This window comes from Loxodonta africana, chromosome 1 (genome assembly GCF_030014295.1).
Source record: "Loxodonta africana isolate mLoxAfr1 chromosome 1, mLoxAfr1.hap2, whole genome shotgun sequence".
In the NCBI taxonomy this organism is placed as follows: Eukaryota; Metazoa; Chordata; class Mammalia; order Proboscidea; family Elephantidae; genus Loxodonta; species Loxodonta africana.
Genome location: NC_087342.1, coordinates 31068375 through 31095390, shown reverse-complemented (window position 1 = coordinate 31095390; position 27016 = coordinate 31068375). Strand labels below are relative to the sequence as shown.

The 27016-nt window shown below is 43.6% G+C and overlaps 1 protein-coding gene across 4 annotated transcripts in view; it reads right to left on the bottom strand.

The window, feature by feature from the left end:
• Nucleotides 1-273: 273 nt before the first annotated feature.
• The window catches only part of ABCC5 (ATP binding cassette subfamily C member 5), a 120050-nt gene continuing 93307 nt past the window's right edge, over nucleotides 274-27016 (bottom strand). The window contains exons 26-29 of one of the 4 annotated variants that reach the window (XM_023551520.2): nucleotides 11484-11562; nucleotides 9994-10107; nucleotides 9082-9246; nucleotides 274-7425 (exon numbers count right to left, since the gene is read on the bottom strand). In XM_023551520.2, coding sequence (XP_023407288.1) covers nucleotides 7324-7425; nucleotides 9082-9246; nucleotides 9994-10107; nucleotides 11484-11562 — 460 coding nt within the window. In that variant the 3' untranslated portion in view covers nucleotides 274-7323. Of the gene's footprint in view, nucleotides 7426-9081; nucleotides 9247-9993; nucleotides 10108-11483; nucleotides 11563-27016 lie in introns of those variants that run through there. The other 3 variants (XM_064279328.1, XM_003412881.4, XM_064279339.1) reach the window with 3 other exon arrangements.

The window sequence follows — 27016 nt, the reverse complement described above, 5'->3', positions numbered from 1 at the left end:
CTGCTGCCACTTACTGAGTTCTAGCTGAGAGAATTTGGATGGAAGCCATGTAGCCCATCTTTGGGCCTGGCTCATAAGTACTACCCGTTTAACACCCCACCCTGTCTCTTCCCAATGCAGGGGACTCAGTGAAGGACCTCAAATCTAGAGGTTGTCAGAGCATCCAGCGGGGGAGAGCCCAGGCTCCTGAATGACTGCAGAAGAAGGGCCCCATACTGCATTGCTCTGTGATAAAAACCAAAAAAAAAAAAAAAAGCAAACTTGTTGCTGTCGAGAATCGACTCATAGTGACTCTATGGGACAGGGCAGAACTGCCCCATAGGGTTTCCAAGGAGCAGCTGGTGGATTCAAACTGCTGACCTTTTGGTTAGCAGCCATAGCTCTTAACCACAGCACCACCAGGGCTCTTGCTGTGATAGAAGGGGGTTATTGTGATAAACTGCAGAAAGGGAGGTTGGGGCTGTTTGTTAAAGCAGTCAGCCTACTTTATCTACTTGGACATACAGTACTAAGAGCTGGGAAGAGCACAGAAATGTGGGTGATGAGGAAAGTGCCTTAAAAAAAAATTAAATGTAATGACAACGTGCAAAAAAGAAAAACAGAAACAACTTAAACATCCATCAAGACTGGATTGTTAAAAAAAAAAAAAAGTGGATTGTTCATATAAATAGTACATCAAAAATCATGTTCTCAATGAGGCTTTCCCTGGCCAGCTGCTAAAATTTCAGCCTCTAGCCCCCGACATCTCATACCCTCTTCTCTGCTTTTTTTTTTCCTCCTGGCACTTCTCACAATCTAACATACTGTGTATCTTACAACGTGTCTTGCATATTGCCTGTTCTCCCACTAGACCGTAAGCTTCGTGAGGACAGCGATGTTTCGCTCTTCTATTCACTACTGTAATATCAGTTGCTAGAACCAACCAATAAACCAGTTGCCATCGAGTCAACCCTGACACATGGTGACCCCATGTGTGTCAGAGTAGAACTGTGCTCCATAAGGTTTTCAATGGCTGGTTTATTGGGAGTAGATTGCCAGGCCCTTCTTCTGAGGTGCCTCTGGTGGACTGGAACCTCCAACCTGTCAGTTCACCGCACAGGGCCAGTCACACACTAGATATTCAATAAATAGTTGCTGAATGAAACAAATAAATGAGTCCCTACAAGGAAGTGTTAACTTTAATAATGAAAACATACAATGCAAAGCAAAATACATATGCTTAAGAAAGGCTATAAAAATACAGTGATATAACACTGGCTCTTCGTAGCTAATGTGTGTTTCAGTGGTTCTGTGTACCAGCTGCCACTGAGCTGACTCCCACTCATGGTGACCCCTGTGTGTCGGAGTAGAACTGTGCTCCGTAAGGTTTTCAGTGGCTGATTTTTCAGGAGTAGACCACCAGGCCTTTCTTCCGAGGCCCCCTGGGTGGATTTGAACTGCCAACCTTTCAGTTTGCAGCCTGTTATGTTCCATTTGCACCACCCAGGGACTCCAAAGATGTATTCAAAATATAGTGCCTGAATCTTTTATTTTGTTCAGAGATTTAGGAAGGGCTCCGCTGGGTGGTTCATCTCTGATCTATGTGGCATCAGCTGGGATGGCTGGAGGTTCTACTTCCAAAATGGCTTCTTCACTCCTATGTTTGATGCCCTGGTACTCTTTAGCCATACCCTATCTCCATGTTACGTCATATTCCAGGGTCTCCCCATGTGCTTTGTATGTCTCACAGTATGGTGTTCTCAGGATACTTGCATTCGTACATGGTGCTGGCTTCCAAGAGGCAGAAAGTGTGAGCTGCCAGGCCACATAAAGGCTTTGCATAGAACTGCCAAGTATCACTTCCACCATATTCTATTGGTCAAAGTAGTCACAGGGCCCACCCAGACTTAAGGGGTGTGGTATAGAAATAGACTCCACGTTTTGATGGGACAGTGGCAAGGTCATAATGCAGAAGAGCATGTGAGATGGAAGACAGAGTTTCAGCCATCTTTGGAAAATATGCTCCGCCACAGCAGGGGTACAGGCAGTTTTGGTTTATTTGCACTTTTCTGCATTTTCCAAAATTTGTACATAAGCATACATTACTTTTATCATCAGAAAAAAGTTATTAAAAGAAATGTGGTACCAGGCTTGCTGCTCTGACAGAGACTGGAGAAACCCTGAGAGTATGACCCCCAGACACCCTTTTAACTCAGTGCTGAAGTCACTCCCGAGGCTCACCCTTCAGCCAAAGATTAGACAGGCCCATAAAACATACGATAATACACATAGCTCAACCATGTATATGAGACTGAACAGGCACACCAGCCCAGGAGCAAGAAAGAGAAGGCAGGAGCAGACAGGAAAGCTGGTAATGGGGAACCCAAGGTCGACAACGGGAGGGTGTTGACATGTCATGGGGTTGGCAACCCTTGTCACAAAACAATTTGTGTATTGACTGTTTAATGAGAAACTAATTTGCTCTGTAAACTTTCACCTAAAGCACAATTAAAAAAAAAAAAAAGACAGGAATATGGTATGCAACAGTACAGATAGCCATCAGTGTAAGATTATGGTTCCACAGAATTCCAAATTCTCACAGAATCCAGACTTTCTGGAGCCATTGAGGCTAGATGAAACTCGAAATTATTGCCCTGAGGTAATCTTTAAACCTCAAACCCAAAATATTCCCTGAAGTCATCTTTAAAACAATTTAGCTTAATTAGTAAAGAATGTCTGCCTTGAGCATTGTGCTTTTTAAAAGAACCATCTCTATGGGATCAAACTGACAACAGCAACTTCAAAGGTTAGACAGGAAGATGGGGGCAGTGAGTGTATGTTAGTGGGGGAAGAACAATCAGGAAAAGGAGAATGAGAATGGTTGCACAACTTGAAGAATGTAATCAATGTCCCTGAATTTTACGTGTAGAAGCTGTTGAATTAGTTGGTGTAGGTTCTGCTGTGTATATATATTCAATGGTGACAACAAAAATAAACTAAAAAATATATATATATTGTTCCAGTTAGTTGAGCCTTTTAGTGGCTTAATTACTTTCAATGCTATGCACTGTTTCTAGGTGATCAGACAGAAAAGGGACAGGAAAGAAGCTGTCACATCACTAAGCTGCTCCCCAAATACCTGGCACCCTCATTCTGGCTTTCCTGAAGTCACTCCATGCAAAGGGCTTTTTTCCTCAATGCCACTTTTTTTGTGTTTCTTTAAAGCAACCAAACTCCTTTTTGCCATGGGCCATCATGAAAGTTTACAACATTGATTTATATTAACAAATATTCACTGAACATCTATTTATAAGGCACTATTCAAGTTGGGAGCCCTGGTGGTGCAGTGGTTAAGTGTTCAGCTGCTAACCAAAAGGTCTGCAGTTCTAATCCACCAGCCGCTCCTTGGAAGCTTCTACTCTGTCCTATAGGGTTGCTGTGACCTGGAATCAACTTCACAGCAATGGGCTTGGGTTTTATTCAAGAGTCAGCTGAATAGTGTGATACTTACTAAGCACCTTATGTGTTGAGCCTAATACTTATGCCGGGGATTATGCGATATACAAAATTTAGGTGGTTTACTGCCTTCAGGAAGGTTATCTTCATGGTGAGAAACAGGAAAATAACTGTCATACACAAAGCCAAAGGAAATAAACATTAAACTAGAGGTGTAACCAAAGCATTGCAGGAACCCAGAAAAAGCGCGGCTTTGTTTGACAAGAGTCAAAGAATTCCAAGCTGTGAAAATACATGGTCCGTTTTTAGAATATTGCATAGCAAAGAAGCTAAGGAATACAGACTATCTAAATGCAACTGTGTCCTAAAGACTTTTGGAGGGTGAAGTACTTGACTCAACTTGCATTTTTGCTCTGCATTTTGCAGAACTATGTACAATGGATCAGAGATGAACAATGAGGCGGGAAGGCAGGTTAAGAGGCTGTAACTACAGTATCAAAAAGAAGGAAGTGGGCCTGAAAGAGGGCAGAGGAGAGAGAAGGCAGAGTACGGAGGACGGTGATGCATTGAATTTGTGGGGAGGGGCAGATGAATTCAACGTTCTAGCCTGTAAGACTAGGAGGTCAGTGTCACTGTCAACGAAGACAAGGAGCAGAGGTTGATTTTCGAGGCCATGTTCGAGGCACCTAGAAGATGCCCAATGTTTGCATCAGGTGGGGGCTGGTGCTGAGAGGCCCAGCCCACATTGTCGCTGTGCAGGTGGGAGTGAAAGACCCAATCAGGGAGAGAAAAGGGAGGGAAACATTTTCTTTTAAGGGGGCAAGGCAGGTTGAGAGAGGTGGTAGGGGGAATATCATGGGTTGAATTATGTCCCACCCAAAATACGTGTCAACTTGGCTAGGCTATGATTCCTGGTATTGTGTGGTTATCCTCCATTTTGTGATCTAATGTAATTATCCTATGTGTTGTAAACCCTAACCTCTATGATGTTAATGAGGCAGGATTAGAGGCAGTTATGTTAATGAGGTAGGACTCAAACTATAGGATTATGTTGTATCTTGAGTCAATCTCTTTTGAGATATAAAAGAGAGAAGCCAGCAGAGAGGAGAGGGACCTTATTACCACCAAGCAAGAAGAGCCAGGAGCAGAGCACGTCCTTTGGACCCAGGGTTCCTGCGCTGAGAAACTCTAGACCAGAGGAAGACTGATGACAGGAACTTTCCCCCAGAGCTAACACAGAAAGAGAGCCTTTCTCTGGAGCTGGCACCCTGAATTTAGACTTCTAGCCTTGTGGACTGTGAGAGGATAAATTTTTTTGTTGTTGTTAAAGCCATCCACTTGTGGTATTTGTTATTGCAGCGCTAGATAACTAAGAGAGGGGCCAACAGATATGAGAAAACAGAACTGAAAAAAGGGGACATTGGTGTCACCTGCAATAGAGCTTGAACAGTTAGACTGAGAAGCAGCTCCTCCTATGACCTTGGTACCCTTCTTGGCAGGTGGACCCAGTGCATCAGTAAAAGGCATTCTTTGTTTTGGATCGGTGCTGGCCAGCAGAGGTTCCTTTAATGGTGGTAACGTTCTGCATCTGTGCTGTCCAATACAGTAGCCACAGGCCACGTGTGCTCACTGAGCAGTTGAAATCAACATTTGAGGAACTGAATTTTTCACTTCAGAGAGAAGTCTTCTGAATTTTCAAGACAGCAGTTTACAAAAAGGCTGGGCTTAAAAGGCGATTTCCGCTGCTGGTCAGTAGAGCCGATATCAAAATTTAAAAGCTTTCCTGGCTACATGCAACACAATATATTCAGAAATTTTAGAATGCAGATCTTTTTGAATAGGTAAGAAACTTTAGAATGAAGATCTTTTTGAACGGGTACTTAGTTTTCAATGGGTTAATCTGAGTAATTATGTTGATGACATTCTTCAAGTTGTTACAATCATTCTCACCCTCCTTTTCCAAACTGTTCCTCCTCCATCAGTGTAAACTCACTGCCTCCTAAGTTTCCTATCTAACCTTCCGAGTTGCTCTTGTCAGTCTGACCCCATGTGTTTCAGGGTAGAACTGTTCCACAGGGTTTTCAATGGCTGTGCTCTTTAGGAAGTAGATTGCCAATCCTTTCTTCTGAGGCGCCTCTGGGTGAATTCAAATGCCAGCCTTTCAGTAATAGCTGAGCACTTAATCATCTGCACCAGAAAGGATAGTTATATTGTTTGAATTGCTAAGAACCCTTAACAAACTATTCGTTTTAAATATATTTCACCACGACCACCCACCTCGCTGCAGCCACCCCCCTTTCCCACTCCCACTCTGATGTAGCACAAGACCTCTCCTGGTGGCCATGCCTGGAACACAGGCCGTGGGCACTAAGGCCCAACATGACGTTCCAAGGCATTCTGGGCCCCGTGCTCCTTGCCACCACCCAGCTCTGCTGCTGCTCCTCACAGCTGGAATGCCGTTGTTGGATGTTCAAATCCAAGGCTTGGGTCTTCCCCAGCCATTCAGACACGTGGCTCCCCTCCCAGAGAACTATCTTACACACCGAGAGTTTTACAAAATCCAAAATAATTTTATTCACTTCTTCAGATTTTCACTTCTACAAGGTGTTTAGCAAACATGCTAAGGCGACAAAATGTCTAGTTGGTCACCACATGCAACACTGACCACTGGACTGATGACAGCAGCAACCACGCCCACCTCAGCTACTGGCCCCACAGCACGAGCAGGGTTGCGGGAACACAGGGAACCACACGGCAATCAGTAACCTGAGGTAGGTCTCTTTACAGTAAAAACTTCCACACCAGTGTGAGACACTGATCAGCAAGGGCTACTTGAAGCCACAGACTTTGGGGAGAGAGAGAGACAGACTGTACGACACCGCAGTGAGAAGGACAGACAGACCCACAAAGTCCTGAGCCCTGTCCTGGACTATGGAGGGGTGGGCGCAGGCAAATGAAGAAGTACCACCGACAAAAGCAGCGGCTGGCTCCAGGCTTTGGAGCCCAAGGTCTAGGAGCCGGAGAGCTCTGTGCAGTGGCCAGCGTGAGGACCTGAGGCAGTGGGACACTGTGGACACACTGATTCTTGTTCAGAAACGATAGCAAGAAGAGGAAGGCAGGGAGGGAACTCCGTCTCCCAGGAATGTTTTTGTGCTTCTCATTCCCGACGGAGGGAGAGAGGAGGGGTCTGCGGCCTCGCCCCGCTGCTCTCCTGGCAAACAGTGAAGTGGCCCAGGACAGAAGGCAGGGGCCCTGAGAATTCATGGTGCTCTGCATGGTCTTTGCTGGCCCCGGCCCCAGAGGGGCTGTGAGGAGGCAGCAGAGGGGGCTGCTGAGGGGCCAGCTAGGGCCACACACCTTCCTTTTGGACACCCAGAGCACCCACCTGGCACCGTGAAAACCACCACCTAGAGAAGAACAAATGCTACCCTCCCTATGGTCTAATAGCAAAACCAGATCTCCGGTACAGCAAACTGTACAACGATGATAAAAGGAATATGCACTGCTATCAGCACAGTGCCCATTTTAATATAAAATAAACGGCTGACATTTTTCACTGTAAATACAGCCTATGTACAGACTTATATATAGATACAGCTACACGTATAAAGCTTCATTAGAGGCCTCTGATACATTTATAATAATGGTTCCCTGAACCGTTTAGAGTGCAATTAAGAACAAAAACTAAATTCCGTCTACATGAATATGGAATAAATACAATAATCAAAATAGGACTCTTCCTAAAAGCGAAACACACAAGCCAATCCTGAACTGCCGTGCGAAAGATAGGCTCGGGAAAGGCCAGGTTTCCGCAGGAGGAGGTGAGGGGCCCGCCCCAGGCAGGGAATGGCGATGCTCCAGAGAAAGAAGACCATCGTGGGGGACAACTTAGCCCTTTACGGCAACCTTGTTCTCTGCAGCCGCGAACATGGCATAGAACCGGGAGCTGTCGTTGGACAGAAGGACCGATGGGGTGTCAAACTCCACTACCTGTAAGAGAAGGTGACCACGTGAGGGTGTGGTTCCCACATGGAGGCATGGCTCGCGTGGGTGAGTGGTGCCCACGTGAGGGCGTGGCTACCACCTGGGGGCATGGTGCCTGTGTGGGGGCGTGGCTCCCACCTGGGGTCCTGGCTTCTGTGAGGGCGAGGTTCTAGGGTACTGGGGAGTCTTGGAGGGTCCTCTATCCAAGAAAGGAGGGCACCCCCAAAGCCCCTGAGGACAGAGTCAGGGTGACAAGTCAATTGACCCTGCCATGCCCAAATGATTTCCCTTTTTTAAATTTTTCTTCCCACTAACCAGGATCGGAATCGACTCAACGGCACTGGTTTTGGTGGGAACCAGGATCTGGAAACTCTGGGGAAACAGTGGTTAAGTGTTTAGCTGCTAACTCAAAGGTCGGCAGTTGGAATCCACCAGGCACTCCTTGGAAACCCTATGGGGCAGTTCTGCTCTGTCCTATAGGGTCACCAGGAGTTGGAATGGACTAGACGGCAACGAGCAAACCAGGATCTAAGGGAAAGGTCAGCCTTGAGCATTTTCACTGTAAAGGAATCAATCAAAAAGGTTCTATAAACTGCAGGGGAGAAATCCCTTTTCTTTCCATCTGTAAAGCAAAGCTAAAGGTGACTGTTATCTTTCTCAGCTGTTGTGATGATTGATTATATGTATAGCAGTTGGCACAGTGTCTGGCACATAATAAACATTCAATAATAACTACTAGTATGGTAGTCAGAGCCCTGGTGACACAGTGGTTAAGAACTTGACTGCTAACCAAAGTCGGCAGTTCAAATCCACCAGCCGCTCCTTAGAAACCCTATGGGGCAGTTCTACTCTGTCCTATAGGGTCGCTATGAGTTGGAATTGACTTGACACTAGTGGGTATTATGGTAGCCGTTATTTTTAATAACAGAAGACAAGTTATTTGTTATAAACAACTTGTTAGTTCCACATATTCCTTAATTTACTTCCATCCCAGAGACACACAAAGAAGTTATTCCACATATATTTACTTAATGTCTATTATGTGTGAAAAACTGTAGTACTGACCACTGCCGAAGACCCAAAGATGACTGAGCTATGACGCCAGCCTGCAGGGAGTTTATAGTCAGATAGGAGAGCTAGGGTACGTACACCAATTCTATCAGATGAGACAGACGTGCTACAAGAAAGCACTTCAGATCAAGGTTAGAGGATGCAAGACTGTCTACAGCCAACAGCACCTGCAAGGGCGGAGTGGGAAATCAAGAAGACTGGGCGAGGGCCAGAGTATGGACAGCCTGGAGCTGTAGGCTGGGAAGTTCAGCACCACGGCATGATTGCGGACAGCAAACACAGGGTGGCTGGTCTCCGAGCCGCCGCGGGCTGGTCTTGTGAGAGAATGGATCACTGAGTATGTGTGATCTCAGACAGAAATCACAGTGTCATTGTTTACAGGCGATGAATGGACAAGTAGTAAAGCAAAATGAGGAGCTGGTGTGAGCACCTCTGACCTAATCTCCTGTCAGGAGCACAGCTGCTGTGGGCACTTATCTGAATGTTCAGAAATGGCGTTAAGATGGCAATCAGCTTGTCCCTGTCAGGGCCAGCTGTCCTCCTGTACAAGGCCTGTACATGCTGAGCCATGGTCCCTGACGGGCTCAGTACCTGTCCCTGGGCCAGCACCATGATCCTGTCAGAGCCGAGCACCGTGTGCAGGCGGTGAGCAATTGTCAGCATGGTACAATCTGCAAATGCCTCTCGGATGGTCTCCTGAATCAGTAAGTCTGTCTCTGTGTCCATGGCCGCTGTGGCCTCATCTAGAATCAGTATCTGCCAGGAAAGCAGAGGAGAAAGTTGCTGTTAGCTGCCAAGGAGTCAGCTCTAGCTCACGGCGACCCTATATGTAACAGAATGAAACGCTGCCAGGTCTTACGCCATTTCACATTTGAGGTTAGTCAGACAATACTCAGAAAAGGAGGAGGGATCCAATAAGTTCCTTAAGCATTCTGGTTACTCTAGGTCTTACTAGGTATTTCATTACTTAGATTTTAATACTGCATGTTGTTTTTTTCTACATAAATACACACATATGTAAAAATACTGTTGTGCTTAGAATTGATACAGCTTTAAACCCATGTTTGCCTTGATTTCTACAAAAAAAAAAAAAAAAAAGTCCACGTATAATACTGATGTATTAAAATACTTGCCCCTATTTGCTCCGAAACTCTGAACATGTATGCTAATCTTTCTGGATGTCTCTTTTCCTGTCTGTACAGTAAGGAGATTGGTATAGATGACCTGGATGTCTCTAACCATTTTAAGATCTCCTAAGTCTGTGGTCTCCAGTATAACTGTTCACTCTCGAGAAACAAAGGAAGTCCCTGGAAACCAACGGCTCCAGGAAGTTAAAAACAAAAAAAGAAAACCCTTACACCCAAATCCTGTTGGAGCCAACTTAGCATGTCCCGGGCCTGTTCTCAGCAAGTGCCGCCTGGCTCAGAGCCAGGTATACCCATGGACCCAGTACCACAGGGCAGGCTACGCTTCCGTTCCTCTGTTCACCCCTGTCCACCTCACCTTACAGTGCCGCAGCAAGGCCCTCGCGACGCACAACAGCTGCCGTTCCCCCACAGAGAAGTTATCCCCGTTCTCCATCACTTCAGATTCGAGTTTCAGAGGTAGCTGAACAATCTAGGGAGGGGGAGAGCAGAGATTAGAAGGACACAGAACTGAATTTTGGGGCAAAAATGAATTACTCTTAAACAGATGACTGAATTCCCAGCTAAGACCCTGGCTCAAACAGAAAGAAGGCACAGAGGTGACAGCTGTGCACTGTTGTTGTTAGTTGCCGTCAGGTTAATTCTGAATCATGGTAGCCCCATGTGTGCAGAGTAGAATTGTGCTCCATATGGCTTCCAAGGCTGTGACCTTTTGGAAGCAGACTGCTAGGCCTGTCTTCCCAGGTGCCTCTGGGTGAGTTCGAACCATCAGTCTTTTGACTAGTAGTCCAGTGCTTAACCATTTGCGCCACCCAGGGATCCTGACTCTGTCCTGGGACCCACATTTTATAAGAGAGTCCCTATTTCAAATATACTGTCCCGTTAGCCTCATAGGAGCCCTGGTGGTGCAGTGGTTAAGCACTTGGCTGCTAACCTAAAGGTGAGTGGTGGGAACTCATCAGCTGCTCTGCAGGAGAAAGCTGTGGCAGTCTGCTTCCGTAAAGACTTCAGCCTTGGAAACCCTATAGGGTAGTTCTACTCTGTCCTATAGGGTCACTATGAGTCAGAATTGACTGCCTGGCAGTGGGTTTGGTTAGCCTCATGCCACCAAAATGGCATCTCCAAAACTTGTGTCAGGTTTTAGTTCTGAAATTATGACCATGCAATAGGAGACAGGGTGATCAAAATTCCTCTTCTCTTTAAGTTCAAAGCTGCAGGTCCACGGCTCACAGATTGTCCCTGTAGACCAATGGCATCAATCTGCACCCTGTGGGCTGTCTAGGGCCTGCTGGGCTTCCCTAAGAGCGGATCTATGGGTGCACGTTGCCTGCAGACTTAATACGTTATATATCTTTTGCACATTTATGAAAGTTTCAACAGTTTGTTATACTATGATTAATAAAACAGAATTAAGAGCATTATTGAATTCTGAGAAATTGTCATTGACACCTTCTCAATCAATAGGTATTAAAACCTGTTGTGTCAAGTCAGTTCTGACTCATGGTGGCCCCCATGTGTTACAGCAGAACTGTTCTATAGGGTTTTCAAGGCTGTAATCTTTACAAAAGCAGATCACCAGGCCTTTCTTCCATGATGCCACTGAGTGGTTCAAACCATCAACCTTCAGGGTAGTAATTGAGCACAAAGAACCTGTACAACCCAGGGACCTCCAATGGATATTAGAAGGCCAAAATGACCATGGTGGTCGTGGTGTGGGGGTCGGGTGACATCAACTTCTCCGACATATCTGAAATGCCTCTCTACAGGGCTCTTCCATGGACATCCTTGGGGTGGAGGGACAGGCTGCCTTTGAGTGCCCAGCACAGCCCTCCTCCAGGCTTCACTTACACATTCCTTCATGTGTGTCCTTTCTAAGGCATCCCAAATCTGGTCCTCTGTGTACTGGTTGAAGGGATCCAGGTTTGATCTGGGGAGAGGAAAACATAACAGGAACCTCTCAGAGGCCCAGCATTTAAGCAACTGTGTGGCGCTAGCTGTCTTTGGTAAAAGTTCAAACATTCAGGGACAAGGAGGACTCAAAACCCGTAAGGTTGTCACAGATGGTTCAATCCCCAGCCAGCCACGGGTGGAAGCTGAGGTGGAGGTGCTGGTGTCTGCTCCTCACAGGAATATCTCTGAGGACAGGATCCGGCCCCCTTTCTTCTCTACAAAGCTTTATTTCATGTTTATTATGTGGGTAATAAAAGTTAGTTATAGAAAAATTAGGAAATACAAACAAGCAAACCACAAAACTCGAAACATATTAAATCACCTATAATCATACCCCTAGAAATAAGCTCTGTTAGCATTTTGTCATATTAGCCTTCTAGATTTTTCTATGCATATAGAGGTTAAAATACATCTCTGTAGATATACCACAAACTTACAAAAGCGACCTCTCTGTTCTTAACGCACTGGGTGCAAGCCCTGGCCCTGAGCAGGGGCTCGGTGGCAGCTAGCCTGCTCAGGGAAGGAACGGATCTGCAGGGGAGAAAGGAGACAGTGAGGGGCGCCTCGAGAGGAAGGGATTTTCCTGGTACAGAGGACCAATCTGGAGACCACTGCTGCTCATACCAAAAGAGCAAGATGAGACATTTCTGCAAATGTTCAAAGACAGGAGGAAAACGTATCTGTCACGAGGGTGAGGGTGAAGGGTGGTGGGGAGACAGATTTTCTGGTGGAAAATGGGAATATTATAGTCTTTTTGTGTGCGTGTTGTTTGATCTAAACATAACATTTGTAGGTCTAGTAATTGGAAAGCCATTAGGTATAATTTGCTTGGTTCACACAATTATGCTTGGTATCTGTGAAAAAGGAAACTCTTTGGGAGAAACATGAGCTTTAAGAAATACAACGTAAATTTGAACTCAAAAGTGCTGCTGAGGTCATGTGTGAAAACTGGAGCTGCATAAGGGGTTGGTGACCTGCTCTGTCAGGGGACGACCCCGGGGGCTGGGAGACTGGGACAGCACTCGGGGGCCCAGCTAACGGAATCACTGGAGCCACATGTGTTCCATGTCTGGAGTTACTCATTCTGGGCATGGCAAAACAGACCTGCCCCAAAGGGTTTCCAAGGAGGGGCTGGTGGATTCGAACTGCCCACCTCTTGGTTAGCAGTTGTAGCTCACTGTAGCTCTTAACCACTGAGCCACCAGAGTGCCTTATGATCACCAGCAGGTGGTAAACATATACATTAAGGCAGAGGAGACTGGTCTCAGCAGGGAGCTCAATCTGGAATAGAAAAAATAAGCCCTCGTTAGAGAAGCCAGATGGCCCTGGGTCTGACCCACAGACGGAACTGAAAGCAAAGTCACGCGTCCACCGCATCAGAAGCCGTCAGCCGGTAGGATGGGGGGGAAAGATGTCTGAGCCCTGAACTTGAGGGCACTTGTTTTCTAATAGTCAGAGCTTTTGGGGTCCTACCATCGCCAAAAATACATTTTCACCTTTGCTTCTTTTTTTTTTTTTTTAAGCCTGTTGGTCATTGCTAAATGAGGCCAAGAACAGCTCCTGGAGTAAAATGAAGCAGCTGTTCACGCTGTCTCTCATCCACGGTGGGCACCTCCCTAGAGGCCTAGGTCCTGAGAGTAGGAGGCTTTGGGACTCAGGAAGATAAGGGAAGGCTCAAAATAGTTATTCAAAAATAAAGACCGATATTTGGCCTTAGCTGTTAAGAGCAAAATTGGCAAAAACAAACACAAAAGTTAGAAGTGAAAAAAGAGTAAATGCAAAAGGCTAAAGAGCAGCATTGAGGGTGTGAGACTTCTTTTAAGACGGCAGAGGCCTGCACAAATCTGAAAGCACAGGAGAAGTTGTGAAGAAGTTAGAAAAAGAAAAGACCTCAGGCGGCAGGTGGAACTCTGGTTTCTGGAGACGGAGTATCTCTTGAGGCTGTTGGCAGCGGTGTTGTGATACAGGCTCCCGGGGGCGATGTACTGAGTGCAGTGACTAAGAGCCTATACTTTGCAGCCAGCCGGCCAGGCTTACATTCCAGCACTGTATTCTACTTAACCTCTCTGTGCTTCGGTCACTTCATCTACAAGGCAGGCATCATAGTAGGACCAATCCACATGTGGTTCTGAATACTTGATGGATTAACACATGTAAAATGCTTAGATCAGTACCTGGCACACAGTAAATTCCCAATAAGGTTGTTGCTGTTGTTAGGTGCCCTCAAGTCGATTCCAACTCGTAGTGACCCCATGTGACAGCAGAACGGCCCTGTGGGATGTTCTAGACTGTCATCTTAATGGGAGCACATTCACAGGGCTTTTTCCCCCGAAGCAGCTGGGTGGGTTAGAACCACCAGCCTTTCAGTTAGCAGCCAAGCGCTCAACCACTGCACCCCCAGGGCCCCTTAAGCTTAGCTTCCATTATCGTTGTTGCTGTTGTTACTTTCTAGAGCACTAGTGTCTGGCATGAGTGATTTTCAACAAATGCTAGTTTCTATCTAGAGCTCTTTATACAGTTAAGTCTAGGCTTAGGATTACTTTCCGACATAGAAACTAGAAGTTTTGGGGATTCCCAAATTCCATAGGGACTAAAACTTTCAAAAAAGGAAATGAACAATAGAATAATTCAGAGCTTGAGATTCTAAGAGCCTGCTTCTGCAATTATGTCCCATTTTTTTTTTTAGAGTGCTAGCTGCTTCCATCTGACAGTACTTCAGGCCCAGAATGAACCAAACAGTATAAGGCAGCATGTAGACTTGGTCATTTTTGCTGTGACTGGGAGTTGAAAGTTAGAAATAGTTCTCAAGTGAAAGAGAAGAATTTTTATGGGCAGATCCAAAGAGAGAGAGAGCTTCTGAATAGGAAGGAAAGAGAACACTGCTTCTGGCTAGTAAGCAGATGCCAAGCAGACACCCCCCAGTGGGGAGAAGGTACCCATCACTCATAGGGAGATCTAGAATCAGAGACAGACTACTGAGTGACAGGTGAGGGTGACCAGTCTCACTGAGGAGCAGAGTGACCCCCAGCCATGCCAGGCTTCAGATAATCCACAGGACCGGACTCACTCCAGCAGGGGGCTGGTTAGGGAAGAGGCAAGGGGTGGATTTCCCTGGACCTCTGGGGAAAGGGAAAGTTCTGCCAGTGTTTAAGCTCTGGATGAGGAAGGGGCTCTCTTCTTGAGGCTAACTTTCACGGCAAAAGACAGAGGGGAAGGACTGGCCCCAGGCCCGCAGGCCCTAGAGCTCAGATGCAGGTAGACAAATGGGGAGGCACTGGAATGGACTCAGACAAAGGCAGGTAGTGGCCCCAAATTATGTTTGTTTTTTTTTTTTATATAATTTTAAAGATAGATATCCTAGCCATTAGTGAGCTGAAAAAAAAAAAAAAAAAACTGATATTGGTCATTTTAAATCAGACAATCATATGATCTAATACGCCAGGAATTTAGAAGACAGCTTTCTGGCCGACTGACTGGAAGAGATCCACATTTATGCCTATTCCCAAGAAAGGTGATCCAACCGAATAGGGAAATTATTGAACAATATCATTAATATCCCCCCACATGTCTGTCAGTTTGTCGTACTGTGGGGGCTTGTGTGTTGCTGTGATGCTGGAAGCTATGCCACTGGTATTCAGATACCAGCAGGGTCACCCATGGAGGACAGGTTTCAGCTGAGCTTCCAGACTAAGACAGACTAGGAAGAAGGACCCGGCAGTCTACTTCTGAAAAGCATTAGTCAGTGAAAACCTTATGAATAGCAGCAGAACATTGTCTGATATACTGCTGGAAGATGAGTCACCCAGGTTGGAAGGCACTCAAAAGATGACTGGGGAAGAGCTGCCTCCTCAAAGTAGAGTCGGCCTTAATGACGTGGATGGAGTAAAGCTTTTGGGACCTTCATTTGCTGATGTGGCACAACTCAAAATGAGAAGAAACAGCTACAAAAATCCATTAATAATTGGAACCTGGAACGTACGAAGTATGAATCTAGGAAAATTGGAAATTGTCAAAAATGAAATGGAACACACAAACATCGATATCCTAGGCATTAGTGAGCTGAAATGGACTGGTATTGGCCATTTTGAATCGGACAATCATATACTCTACTACGTTGGGAATGACAACTCAAAGAGGAATGGTGTCGCGTTCATCGTCAAAAAGAACGTTTCGAGATCTATCCTGAAGTACAACGCTGTCAGTGATAGGATAACATCCATACGCCTACAAGCAAGACCAGTTAATACGACTATTATTCAAATTTATACACCAACCACTAGGGCCAAAGATGAAGAAATAGAAGATTTCTACCAGCTGCTGCAGTCTGAAATTGATGGAACATGCAACCAAGATGCATTGATAATTACTTGTGACTGGAATGCAAAAGTTGGAAACGAAGAAGGATCACTAGATGGAAAATATGGCCTTGGTGATAGAAACAATGCCGGAGATTGAATGATAGAATTTTGCAAGACCAATGACTTCTTCATTGCAAATACCTTCTTTCACCAACATAAATGGTGACTGTACACATGGACCTCACCAGATGGAATGCACAGAAATCAAATTGACTACATCTGTGGAAAGAGACGATGGAAAAGCTCAACATCAGTCAGAACAAGGCCAGGGGCCAACTGTGGAACAGACCATCAATTGCTCATATGCAAGTTCAACTTGAAACTGAAGAAAACCAGAGCAAGTCCACAAGAGCCAAAATATGACCTTGAGTATATCCCACCTGAATTTACCAACCACTGAAGAATAGATTTGACACATTGAACACTAGTGACCGCAGACCAGACGAGTTGTGGAATGACATCAAGGACATCATCCATGAAGAAAGCCAGAGGTCACTGAAAAGACAGGAAAGAAAGAAAGGACCAAGATGGATGTCAGAGGAGACTCTGAGACTTGCTCTTGAGCGTCGAGCAGCTAAAGCAAAAGGAAGAATTGATGAAGTAAAAGAACTGAACAGAAGATTTCAAAGGGATTCTCGAGAAGACAAAGTAAAGTATTATAATGACATATGCAAAGAGCTGGAGATGGAAAACCAAAAGGGAAGAACACGCTTGGCATTTCTCAAGCTGAAAGAACTGAAGAAAAAATTCAAGCCTTGAGTTGCAATAGTGAAGGAATCCATGGGGAAAATATTAAACGATGCAGGACGCATCAAAAGAAGACGGAAGGAATACGCAGAGTCATTATATCAAAAAGAATTAGTCGATATTCAACCATTTCAAGAAGTGGCATATGATTAGGAACCAATGGTACTGAAGGAAGAAGTCCAAGCTGCTCTGAAGGCATTGGTGAAAAAGAAGGCTCCAGGAATTGATGGAATATCAACTGAGATGTTTCAGCAAACAGATGCAGCACTGGAGGTGCTCACTCGTCTATGCCAAGAAATATGGAAGATAGCTTCCTGGCCAACTGACTAGAAGAGATCCGTATTGATGCCTATTCCCAAAAAAGGTGATCCAACCGAATGTGGAAATTATAGAACAATACCATTAATATCACATGCAAGCAAAATTCTTTTGAAGATTATTCAAAAGTGGCTGCAGCAGTATATCAACAGGGAACTGCCAGAAATTCAGGCCGGTTTCAGAAGAGGACGTGGAACCAGGGATATCATTGCTGATGTCAGATGGATCCTGGCTGAAAGCAGAGAATACCAGAAGGATGTTTTCCTGTGTTTTACTCACTATGCAAACGCATTTGACTGTGTGGATCATAACGAACTATGGATAACACTTCGAAGAATGGGAATTCCAGAACAATTAATTGTGCTCATGAGGAACCTTTACATACATCAAGAGGCAGTTATTCGGACAGAACAAGGGGATACTGATTGGTTCAAAGTCAGGAAAGGTGTGCGTCAGGGTTGTATTCTTTCACCATACCTATTTAATCTGTATGCTGAACAAATAATACGAGAAGCTGGACTATAGGAAGAAGAACGGGGCATCAGGATTAGAGGAAGGCTCATTAATAACCTGCGTTGTGCAGATGATACAACCTTGCTTTCTGAAAGTGAAGAGGACCTGAAGCACTTACTAATGAAGATCAAAGACCACAGCCTTCAGTATGGACCGCACCTCAACATAAAGAAAACAAAAATCCTCACAACTGGACCAATGAGCAACATCATGATAAATGGAGAAAAGATTGAAGTTGTCAAGCATTTCATTTTCCTTGGATCCACAATCAACAGCCACGGAAGCAGCAGTCAAGAAATCAAAAGATGCATTGCATTGGGCAAATCTACTTGCAAAGGACCTCTTCAAAGTGTTGAAGAGCAAAGATGTGACCCTGAAGACTAAGGTGCGCCTGACCCAAGCCATGGTATTTTCAATCACATCATATGCATGTGAAAGCTGGACAATGAATAAGAAAGACCGAAGAGAGTTGACGCTTTTGAATTGTTGCGTTGGTGAAGAATATTGAATGTGTCATGGACTGCCAAAAGAATGAACAAATCTGTCTTGGAAGAAGTGTGGCCAGAAGGCTCCTTAGAGGCAAGGATGGCGAGACTGCGTCTTACATACTTTGGACATGTTGTCAGGAGGGATCAGTCCCTGGAGAAGGACATCATGCTTGGCAGAATACAAGGTCAGCGGAAAAGAGGAAGACCCTCAACGAGGTGGATTGACACAGTGGCCGCAACGATGAACTCAAGCATAACAACAATTGTAAGGATGGCGCAGGACCGGGCAGTGTTTCATTCTGTTGTGCACAGGGTCGCTATGAGTTGGAAATGACTTGACAGCACCTAACAACAACAACAACATCATTAATATCACATGCAAGTAAAATTTTACTGAACAGCACTGAAAAACAGTTACAGTGGTACATCAACAGTGAACTGCCAAAAATTCAATTTGGATTGAGAAGAGGACATGGAACAAGTGATATTATTGCTAATCTCAGATGGATCCTGGCAAAAAGAAAAGAATACCAGAAAGATGTTTACCTGTGTTTTATTGACTATGCAAAGACATTCAACTGTGTGGATCATAACAACTTATGGAGAACTTTGAGAAGAATGGGAATTCCAGAATGCTTAATTGTGCTCATGAGGAGCCTGTAGATAGTTCAAAATGCAGTCGTTTGAACAGAACAAGGGGATACTGCGTGGATTAAAAAGAGGAAAAGTGGGAGCCAAGATGGCTGACATGGTAGAAGCTACCTCGGATCCCTCTTAACAAAGACTCGGAAAAACAAGTGAATCGATCACGTACATGACAATCTGTGAACCCTGACCATGAAACACAGATCTAAAGAGTCGACCTGAGAACGAGCAACCACGGGGAAGCAGCAACTGTTTTCAGAGCCTGGAGCAAGCATCCCAGTCAGAAAACCTTGGCACTGGGCTTTGGACTGGGCGCAGGGGAGCTGAGCACCGAATCCTGAGATGGCGCAAACACGGCACGCAGTCCTAGCCCCCAGAAGTGACCTCAGGGGAAGTCCGGCCAATGCACGCAGGCAGCGCAGCGACGCAGCGGCTGACAAGAGTGGAAGTCATCGGGAGGCAGCGACTGGTTTTGGAGCCTGGAGTGCAGTGTCCCAGCCGGGGAATCTTGGCGCTGGGCTTTGGACTGGGAGCGGAGGAACTGACCACGGCTTCTGAGACAGCACAAGCACAGGACGCGGGCCTGACCCTCAGGGGCAATCTAGAGCCAGCCAACAGCACACAGGCTACACACCCCTCAGAAATCTCAGATAAAACAGTCATCACCAAGCAAGATAAGTAACTTTGTCTATATCCTGGGGTGCTACACTCTCCTATCTATCTGATCCCTCCCCTCCCCTTCCCAGCTTCATTAACATTAGAATTTCCTGAGCCAGAGAGTGAAGTGCTCTGCAGTTTTTTTTTTTTGTCTTTTCCTAACCCATTCTCTTGGTCTGAGAGAAGCAGCTATAAAAAACCCAGGGACCAAAAATCCTTCCCTGACTTCCTGAAATCGGACTGAAAATACAGAACCAGCTCCAGCCAAGCATATGAGATCCACAGTCTTGGGCTTTCATCCCTACAGGGAACAAGGTGGCTATTATAATGCAAAGGCAATTCTGAGAGTGATCTGACTGTAATTGTTTTAGCGGATTACTGGAAAGATAAGTTTCCCAGGTCTGATATCTCTGCGTATTAAACAGAGCGCTCACTGACCCGCAATGGGGCACTGAGGGCTGAAGCTACCCCCAGACCACCTAGGCTCCTGCCTTAGGGGTCTGAGGATGGTGACACCTACCAATCTATAGAGGTACATGCATTCGGTGCCTAAGGTACAGCTGCAGACCACACCCACCAAAGTGCTTTAGGAATAGAGACACACCTACCTCACTGGCACTTGGGGGAAGCCTGTCAGCATCCTGCCCCCACCCCCCCGAGTGTGAAACCCTGATGCTACTAGAATCTGGTGCACACAACCATCACCACTGCTTCTCTAGGTGGATAGGTGACAGTCTGCACCACATACTCGGTGACCCAAAATCAGATTCTACTCAAGAATAGTGAATGGACTCTTAGGCTTATATATCTGGTAACAGCCCAAACCAGCTGGTAAGAGGACATAAGTGATTCAAGGGCTACAACAATCAAGACAGCGCAATCTAGTAGCCCATCTATGTATATTGAAAGAAAACAAAACAAGATAAGACTCAGTGAGCAAATATAAAATAAATCATTACAATATCTTATAGACGGCTCAGAGATAGCAGTCGATCTCAAACCACATAAAGAAGCAGACCATGATTGCGTCTACAACTCCCCAAATTAAAGAATCAAAATCGTTCCCAGATGAAGATACAATCCTGGAATTGCCAGATGCAGAATATAAAAAACTAATTTACAGAATGCTTCAAGACATCAGGGATGACCTCAGAAATGAAATACGGCAATCCACAGAAAAAGCCAAGGAACACACTGATAAAGCAGTTGAAGAAATCAAAAAGATCATTCAAGAATATAGTGGAAAAATTAATAAGCTGCAAGAATCCATAGAGAGACAGCATTCAGAAATCCAAAAGATTAACAGTAAAATTACAGAATTAGACAACTCAGTAGGAAGTCAGAGGAGCAGAATCGAGCAACTGGAATGCAGAGTAGGGGAGGTGGAGGATAAGGGAATCGACACCAATATAGCTGAAAAAAAATCAGATAAAAGAATTTAAAAAAATGAAGAAACCCTAAGAATCATGTGGGACTCTATCAAGACGAATAACTTGCATGTGACTGGAGTTCCAGAACAGGGAGGGATAACAGAAAATACAGAGAGAATAGTTGAAGATCTGCTGGCAGAAAACTTCCCTGACATCATGAAAGACAAAAGGATATCTATCCAAGATGCTCATCGAACCCCATATAACATTGATCCAAAACGAAAATCACCAAGATATATTATCATCAAACTTGCCAAAACCAAACATAAAGAGAAAATTTTAAAAGCAGCCAGGGAGAAAAGAAAGGTCTCCTACAAAGGGGAATGAATAAGAAAAAGTTCAGACTACTCAGCAGAAACCATGCAGTCGAGAAGGGAATGGGATGACATATACAGAGCACTGAAGGAGAAAAACTGCCAGCCAAGAATCATATACCCAGCAAAACTCTCTCTCAAATATGAAGGTGAAATTAAAACATTTGCAGATAAACACAAGTTTAGAGAATTTGCAAAAACCAAACCAAAGCTACAAGAAATACTAAAGGAAATTGTTTGGTCAGAAAACCAATAACATCAGATACCAGCACAACACAAGTCACAGAGCAGAACATCCTGATATCAACTCAGATAGGGAAATCACAAAAACAAATTAAGATTAATTTTAAAAAGAAAAAAAAAATGCTCAAAATAGGGAATCATTGAAGTCAATATGTAAAAGATCACAATAATCAAAAAGAGGGACTAAATACAGGAGGCATAGAACTGCCATATGGAGAGGAAAACAAGGCGATATAGGACAATTCAAGTCAGGTTTTTACTTAGAAAAATAGGGGTAAATATTAAAGTAACCACAAAGAGGTCTAACAATTCCATAACTCAAAATAAAAACCAAGAGAAACATAACGACTCAGCAAACATAAATTCAACTACTATAAAAATGAGGAACACACAATTTACAAAGAAAAACGTCTCAGCACAAAAAAGTGGAAAAATGAAATTGTCAACACACACAAAAGGCATCAAAATGACAGCACTAAACACATACTTATCGATAATTATGCTGAATGTAAATGGACTAAATGCACCAATAAAGAGACAGAGAGTCTCAGGCTGGATAAAGAAACACGATCAGTCTATATGCTGCCTACAAGAGACACACCTTAGACTTAGAGACACAAACAAACCAAAACTCAAAGGATGGAAAAAAATATATCAAGCAAACAACAAGCAAAAAAGAGCAGGAGTAGCAATATTAATTTCTGACAAAACAGACTTTAAAGTTAAATCCACCAAAAAGGATAAAGAAGGACACTACATAATGATAAAAGGGACAATTGACCAGGAAGATATAACCATATTAAATATTTATGCACCCAGTGACAGGGCTGCAAGATACATAAAACAAACTTTAACAGAACTGAAAAGTGAGATAGACACCTCCACAATTATAGCAGAAGACTTCAACACACCACTTTCGGAGACGGACAGGACTTCCAGAAAGAAGCTAAATAGAGACACAGAAGACCTAATTGCTACAATCAACCAAATTGACCTCATAGACTTATACAGAACACTCCACCCAACTGCTGCAAAGTATACTTTTTCTTCTAGGGCACATGGAACATTCTCTAGAATAGACCACATATTAGGTCATAAAACAAACCTTTGCAGAATCCAAAACATCGAAATATTACAAAGCATCTTCCCAGACCACAAGGCCTTTAAAGTGGAAATCAATAACAGAAAAATCAGGGAAAAGAAATCAAATACTTGGAAACTGAACAATACCCTGCTCAAAAAAGACTGGGTTATAGAAGGCATTAAGGAGGGAATACAGAAATTCATAGAATGCAACGAGAATGAAAACACTTCCTATCAAAACCTCTGAGACACAGCAAAAGCAGTGCTCAGAGGTCAATTTATATCGATAAATACACACATACATAAAGAAGAAAGAGCCAAAATCAGAGAACTGTCCCTACAACTTGAACAAATAGAAAGCGAGCAACAAAAGAATCCATCAGGCACCAGAAGAAAACAAATAATAAAAATTAGAGCTGAACTAAATGAATTAGAGAACAGAAAAACAATTGAAAGAATTAACAAAGCCAAAAGCTGGTTCTTTGAAAAGATTAACAAAATTGATAAACCATTGGCCAGACTGACTAAAGAAATACAGGAAAGGAAACAAATAACCGGAATAAGAAACGAGATGGGCCACATCACAACAGACCCAACTGAAATTAAAAGAATCATATCAGATTATTATGAAAAATTGTACTCTAACAAATTTGCAAGCCTAGAAGAAATGGATGAATTCCTAGAAAAACACTACCTACCTAAACTAACACAATCAGAAGTAGAACAACTAAATAGACCCATAACAAAAAAAGAGATTGAAAAGGTAATCAAAAAACTCCCAACAAAAAAAAAGCCCTGGCCCGGATGGGTTCACTGCAGAGTTCTACCAAACTTTCAGAGAAGAGTTAACACCACTACTACTAAAGGTATTTCAAAGCATAGAAAATGACGGAATACTACCTAACTCATTCTATGAAGCCACCATATCCCTGATACCAAAACCAGGTAAAGACATTACAAAAAAAGAAAATTACAGACCTATATCCCTCATGAACATAGATGCAAAAATCCTCAACAAAATTCTAGCCAATAGAATTCAACAACATATCAAAAAAAATAATCCACCACGACCAAGTGGGATTTATACCAGGTATGCAAGGCTGGTTTAATATTGGAAAAACCATTAATGTAATCCACCATATAAATCAAACAAAAGACAAAAACCACATGATCTTATCAATTGATGCAGAAAAGGCATTTGACAAAGTCCAACCCCCATTCATGATAAAAACTCTCAGCCAAATAGGAATTGAAGGAAAATTCCTCAACATAATAAAGGGCATCTATACAAAGCCAACAGCCAACATCACTCTAAATGGAGAGAGCCTGAAAGCATTTCCCTTGAGAACGGGAACCAGACAAGGATGCCCTTTATCACCGCTCTTCTTCAACATTCAATTGCTCTAGAGGTCCTAGCCAGAGCAATTAGGCTAGACAAAGAAATAAAGCGCATCCGGACTGGCAAGGAAGAAGTCAAATTATCTCTATTTGCAGATGACATGATCTTATACACAGAACACCCTAAGGAATCCTCCAGAAAACTACTGAAACTAATAGAAGGGTTTGGCAGAGTCTCAGGTTGTAAGATAAACATACAAAAATCACTTGGATTCCTCTACATCAACAAAAAGAACATCGAAGAGGAAATCACCAAATCAATACCATTCACAGTAGCCCCCAAGAAGACAAAATACTTAGGAATAAATCTTACCAAAGATGTAAAAGACCTATACAAAGAAAACTACAAAGTACTAGTGCAAGAAACTAAAAAGGACCTACATAAGTGGAAAAACATACCTTGCTCATGGATAGGAAGACTTAACATAGTAAAAATGTCTATTCTACCAAAAGCCATCTATACATACAATGCACTTCTGATCCAAATTCCAATGAGATTTTTTAACGTGATGGAGAAACAAATCACCAACTTCACATGGAAGGGAAAGAAGCCCCGGATAAGTAAAGCATTACTGAAAAAGGAGAAGAAAATGGGAGACCTCACTCTACCTGATTTTAGAACCTATTATACAGCCACAGTAGTCAAAATAGCCTGGTACTGGTACAACAACAGGCACAGAGACCAATGGAACAGAATTGAGAACCCAGATATAAATCCATCCACATATGAGCAGCTGATATTTAACAAAGGCCCAGTGTCAGTTAATTGGGGAAAAGATAGTCTTTTTAACAAATGGTGCTGGCATAACTGGATATCCATTTGCAAAAAAATGAAACAGGACCCATACCTCACACCGTGCACAAAAACTAACTCCAAGTGGATCAAAGATCTAAACATAAAGACTAAAACGATAAAGATCATGGAAGAAAAAATAGGGACAACGTTAGGAGCCCTAATACGAGGCATAAACACAATACAAAACATTACCAAAAATGATGAAGAGAAACCAGATAACTGGGAGCTCCTAAAAATCAAACACCTATGCTCATCTAAAGACTTCACCAGAAGAGTAAAAAGACCACCTACAGATTGGGAAACAAATTTCAGCTATGACATCTTCTACCAGCACCTGATCTCTAAAATGTATATGATTCTATTAAAACTCAACCACGAAAAGACAAACAACCCAATCAAAAAGTGAGCAAAGGATATGAACACGCACTTCACTAAAGAAGATATTCAGGCAGCTAACAGATACATGAGAAAATGCTCTCGATCATTAGCCATTAGAGAAATGCAAACTAAAACTACGATGAGATTCCATCTCACTCCATCAAGGCTGGCACTAATCCAAAAAACACAAAACAATAAATGTTGGAGATGCTGCAGAGAGATTGGAACTCTTATATACTGCTGGTGGGAATGTAAAATGGTACAACCACTTTGGAAATCTATCTGGCGTTTTCTTAAAAAGTTAGAAATAGAACTACCATAGAACCCAGAAATCCCACTCCTTGGAATATACCCTAGAGAAATTAAGAGCCTTTACATGAACAGCTATATGCACACCCATGTTTATTGCAGCACTGTTTACAATAGCAAAAAGCTGGAAGCAACCAAGGTGTCTATCAACAGAGGAATGGTTAAATAAATTATGGCATATTCACACAATGGAATACTACGCATCGATAAAGAACAGTGACGAATCTGTGAAACATTTCATAATGTGGAGGAACCTGGAAGGCATTATGCTGAGTGAAATTAGTCAGATGCAAAAGGACAAATATTGTATAAGACCACTATTATAAGATCTTGAGAAATAGTATAAACTGAGAACACATACTTTTGTGGTTACGAGGGAGGGAGGGTGGGAGAGGGTTATTTACTGATTAGTTAGTAGATAAGAACTACTTTAGGTGAAGGGAAGGACAATACTCAATACACGGAAGGTCAGCTCAACTGGACTGGACCAAAAGCAAAGAAGTTTCTGGGATAAACTGAATGCTTCGAAGGTCAGCGGAGCAAGGTCAGGGGTTTGGGGACTATGGCTTAAGGGGACTTCTAAGTCAATTGGCAAAATAATTCTATTAAGGAAACATTCTGCATCCCACTTTGAATTGTGGCATCTGGGGTCTTAAATGCTAACAAGCGGCCATCTAAGATGCATCAATTGGTTTCAACCCACCTGGATCAAAGGAGAATGAAGAACATCAAGGTCACACAGTAACTATGAGCCCAAGAGACAGAAAGGGCCACACGAACCGGAGACACTACATCATCTTGAGACCAGAAGAACTAGATGGTGCCTGGCCACAACCGATGACTGCCCTGACAGGGAGCACAACAGAGAACCCCTGAGGGAGCAGGAGAACAGTGGGATGCAGATCCCAAATTCTCATAAAAAGACCAGACTTAATGGTCTGATTGAGACTAGAAGAATCCTGGCGGTCATGGTCCCCAAACCTTCTGTTGGCCCAGGACAGGAACCATTCCCAAAGACAACTCATCAGACATGGATTGGACTGGAAATGGGTTGGAGAGAGATGCTGATGAAGAGTGAGCCACTTGTATCAGGTGGACACTTGAGACTGTGTTGGCATCTCCTGTCTGGAGGGGAGATGGGAGGGTAGAGAGGGTTAGAAGCTGGCAAAATTGTCACAAAAGGAGAGACTTGAAGGAGGGAGCAGGCTGACTCATTATGGGGAGAGTAAGTGGGCGTATGGAGTAAGGTGTATATAAGCTTATACGTGACAGACTGACTTGATTTGTAAACTTTCACTTAAAGCACAATAAAAATTATTTAAAATAAAAAAAAAGAGGAAAAGTGTGCATCAGGGTTGTATCCTTTCACCAAATGTATTCAGTGTATATGCTGAGCAACTAATCCAAGAAGCTGGACTGAAAAAGAACATGGCATCAGGATTGGAGGAAGACTCATAATAACCTGCATTATGCAGATGACACAACGTTGCTTGCTGAAAGTGAAGAGGACTTGAAGCACTTACTGATGAAGATCACAGACCACAGCCTTCAGTATGGATTACACCTCAACAGAGAGGAAACAAAAATCCTTACAACTGGACCAATAAGCAACATCATGATAAATGGAGAAACGATTAAAGTTGTAAAGGATTTCATTTTACTTGGATCCACAATCAACGCCCATGGAAGCAGCAGTCAAGAAATCAAAGGACGCATTGCATTGGGTAAATCTGCTGGAAAGGACCCCTTTCAAA